The 4,076-nt window shown below is 41.7% G+C and overlaps 1 protein-coding gene across 9 annotated transcripts in view; it reads left to right on the top strand.

Annotated features, from left to right (window-relative positions):
- Positions 1 to 3,729, top strand: part of Akap7 (A-kinase anchoring protein 7) — a 140,984-nt gene extending 137,255 nt beyond the window's left edge. For 5 of the 9 annotated variants that reach the window (XM_031380616.1, XM_031380612.1, XM_031380614.1 and 2 more), the window contains one exon: positions 2,456 to 3,729. In XM_031380616.1, the coding sequence (XP_031236476.1) occupies positions 2,456 to 2,661 (206 nt within the window). In that variant the 3' untranslated portion in view covers positions 2,662 to 3,729. Of the gene's footprint in view, positions 1 to 1,603 lie in introns of all 9 variants that reach the window. The other 4 variants (XM_031380613.1, XM_031380615.1, XM_031380620.1 and 1 more) reach the window with 1 other exon arrangement.
- The last annotated feature ends 347 nt before the right edge of the window (positions 3,730 to 4,076 follow it).

Here is a 4,076-nt window from a genome sequence, read left to right as displayed (position 1 = left end):
AAAAAAAAAAAAAAAAAAAAAAAAAAAATCCTATCATCCCTTCATTTGCATCTCATTTTCTGTTTTCAATTTGAAGAGCCACTGTACAAATAGTTGCTTGTAATGCATATAGAAATATCATCTGTATGGGGTAAATATTGTGATATAAGATTGAGAGCAAATAATTTAAATATTAGGTAACATTTCCATGCATTCTTACTAGGAAAAATCTGAACTTTTACCTAGAGTTATATTAGTAACACTTTTTTTTCTTGCTTTTCGCAGTATCTGTTTAAGGGTCTCTGGAATTATCTCCGAGTCAAACCTTACTCAATTCTGAACATGTTTTCTGTGCACATGTGCTTAAACTTCTGATAGTGGTGCTTGCCAATGGCCACATTTGAGGGGGAAGTGGTTGCTAAGGCATCTCTGTAGGTTGGTCTTAACCTATCCTCCCTTTCACTTGTGATGCTTGTCCCTGGGAAGGGGGTGGTGGCGGCTACCCTGCATGTGTGCTGCTGCAGACAAATAAGAGAGCTCTGAAGGTAGTCAGGGGCCAGGTATGATCCTTTTGCTCTCCTAGCCCTGTTATGTATGAGGATAAAAAATAACATCTGTGTTCTGCTCACACCCATGGTACCCTGCCCCAGTCCTGAGCACGCAGGTGTAGCACTTACTCGGACATTAGAACCCTTGGCTCATCCCACCATGAGCTCTTCTTACAGTGGGTGGGCAGTTACTCTCCTTCACCTCCACCCATCTGCCTTCCAGGCTGCAGCTCAATGGAGGGACTGAGGGTGCTGACTGGACATAGTGCAAGATTTGGAGTATGGATGGCTGATGTGTATAGCATAAGTACTCAGGAGGAGTGGCTCTTATGCAGTCAGAAAGTGAATCCTTCAGAGGCTGACACCTGCGAGTCAGAAAAATGACACAGAAAATGACACAGCGAGACAGAAAAATGACCCTTTGCAGTGACTTTTGGGAAGTTCCCATCAGGATCTCAAACCTTCCTAGGAGAATTTCCTGTCTCTAAAATTAGTGATAGCAATGAGATTTTAAAAAGCAGGATGCTAACCCTGAGGTCCTATTTTAAACCAGTTGCTATTGGCCGTGATTACTACGTCTTTCTTGGTGTGGGTGCTGGGAGTTTATCGACAATAGATCTCTGTGCCAAGGGTTTTAACATGAGTGATCCTAGCCTCTAAGATAATTGGGGCAATCTCGATTTCCTGATAGTTAGCACTGGAGAGGGAGCAGCAGATCCAGATCTCCTTGGTGAATTCATGTGCTTCGAGACCCTAGGTGTGGGTCAAAGCAGCTCCTCAGCTGTTATTAGTCTTGGGTGAGAGAGGAGCAAAGAGCCATGTAGATGAAATGAAGGCTGCAGCGCTGCCCACAAGGGTGTGTCCGGCTGCTTTCAGCCTAGAGTCTGCAGGGACAGACAGGCTACTGCTTGGACAAAGTCATAGGAAAAAGCAACCCACTCTTGTTGGAATTATAGATCCCATTGGCCAGAGTGAAGGACACTTGCTCTTTTAACTAGCTGAACTAGCTGGGCCCTGGTGGCCTAGTTGCTATGACAATACGAGCTCAGTGACCTCTCTTTTCTTGTGGAATGTAGGTGAGAAGGACCGAAGGGAGCCTGAGGATGCTGAACTGGTCAGGCTCAGTAAGAGGCTGGTGGAGAACGCTGTGCTCAAGGCTGTCCAGCAGTACCTAGAAGAGACACAGAACAAAAAGCAGCCAGGGGAGGGGAACTCCACCAAAGCTGAGGAGGGAGATCAGAATGGTGACCGCAGTGATAACAACCGGAAGTGAGAGCTGAATCGGGTCCACTGACCCTCTGCTGAGCCGCAGACTAACTCGCAGTGTGCTAGTGAAGTGTCTTGTTCAAGCCCTGGAGATCACCTAATACTTCTATGATTGATGCGATTGATGTGTTCGGTTTTGCTGCGACACAACAGAAAAGAATGGGGTGCTGGGACCAGCAGAAGAAATTATTTTACAGAAGAACAACACTAAGCCCATGTGCCATCAACCACGCACAAGGGAGAGCGGGCGCTTCGGGACCTCCTGCCTGACTCAGAAGGCAGAGGGAGAGGACTTGCCACCATCCAAATACTGCCGTTTACATTGCTTCGATCCTTTGACTACTTTATCTGAGGCCAAAACTTGCACACAGCTATCAAGTGCTAAGTTCGGTTTGTCACTGTTGAAATGACCATGAGTATAGTGAGTCCACATGTTTCCTGTTTGTCCCCCATGTGTTGTTTGTTACCACACGGTGATCTTTATTTACAGTAAATTAAGTTTTGTGTAAATTACATATTTTTGGCAAAATGCAATCTTTTCTATGAAATGTGGGTAATGTTTTAAAGGGTTTTAAGCCTTATTTTGATAAGTCAGTGTGCCATATTTAATGTGCTTCATTGATATTTGTAGTTTAAATGTATTATATAATTTCCCCCCTTAGGCAAGAAACCACTTGGAACCCAAGACTTAATCAGTGAAGCTTTGCACCGAGAAAGGATGGAGCTGAAATCCAAAGTGAAACAGATCAAAGAACTTTTGTTAACACCTGAGATTCAGGCCAAGATTAGAAAGGAGCTTTTTGAAGGAAGAGTTTTTAATAATGGTAATCCAACAAACGATGCTGATTTCAACATGATTTTGCCATAGCTCTCCACTGTTGTTATGCATGGTAAAATGTTTATGAACTCTCAGCCCATTAAGTAGCTCTTTGGTGAGTAACCAAAGTATTCTTACTGTTTCTACAAAGCCCACAAACCAACATTTGGTAAGGAATTAACAACTTCTTGCCAAAGAAAACATAATTTTGCCTTATCATGGTCATCATCACCATCATCACCATCATCGTCATCATCATCATCATCGTTATCGTCGTCATTATCATCACCATAAAGTTGAGTTTTAGAATGTTCATCTTGGTATCTTTGACTCATTTTATAGAAAGAACTTCTTAATTAGCTGTTGTAAGATCTTCCATGGGGTCCTTGCAGATAATATTGCGCATATATACTCTCTATATATGCACACACACTATGAAAAATCCTTTATAGACAAAACCAACAAAATAAAACCAACAACAGTATTCTAAGGGTCCTCCTATTGATGTGTCCCTTGTTACTTCAGAGGAAGTGTCGCCTGGGCTTGTCCAGTCTCACAGTCCTTTTACTGAGAGTTTGAATGCTTATTGATATCAGTACTTGAATGAACATTAGTAAGATAATCATTGTCATGGGTTAAGAATGTTTTATAATATCCATATTATTACTTTGTTGTCATGGGTTAAGAATGTTTTATAATATCCATATTATTACTTTTCACTGATGAAAGTACAGTTGCATTTTTTTTATTTCTTAGTGAAGAATGTTCAGGGTTCTTATTTCCTACTCTTATGAAGATAAGCCCAAGGCTGTGTTCTTCACAATTTGAGTAGTTTGCACTGGTTCATTTATAAACGAGCATTCTTGAGGTGTTTACCCCCATATGATGTTTATTTGTAACAGCTCTTTGGATGGTTACTTTAAAATTGCTGCTACTAATAGATGATGGGGAAGATGATGAGAGATTAAGTGTGTAATCATCTCACACACTGTCCAGTTTGCTATTTTTTGTGTATTTTGGCTATTTTTTTCACTGGGTAAATGATACTACATTAAGTCATGATGTATTCCTTTATACGTTCCTACATTTTCATGCTCTGGAATAAAAGTACTCTTTCCCCTGTTGCTTTTCTTCTTTTCTTTCTTCTGGAAACTATTGGGTTCTGGGTGGTGTTCCAGAGCCATGAGCAGGGTCTCTGTAGTCGTAATGTCTCCTGCCTTTGAGCTAAAGGAAGCACAGTGGTGCGTCACTTTAGACTGCCACATGATTTCAAAGCACTCAACTTCAGACACAAGTAACAGCAGAACAGAAAATTCAAAGATAACCCAAGTGGTGTCTACAAAATGACTAACCCTGTGTGCAGGGTAGCAAATATGAAGAGAGCAAATACATCTGTGTATGTCCATCTGCTAGCTACTGGCTGTGAGCCAGGAACTCCTAATAAGCTGGCCATGTGCTATGAACCC

Source organism: Mastomys coucha, unplaced genomic scaffold (genome assembly GCF_008632895.1).
Source record: "Mastomys coucha isolate ucsf_1 unplaced genomic scaffold, UCSF_Mcou_1 pScaffold2, whole genome shotgun sequence".
NCBI classification, from domain to species: Eukaryota; Metazoa; Chordata; class Mammalia; order Rodentia; family Muridae; genus Mastomys; species Mastomys coucha.
This window is presented reverse-complemented; position numbering and strand designations above follow the sequence as displayed.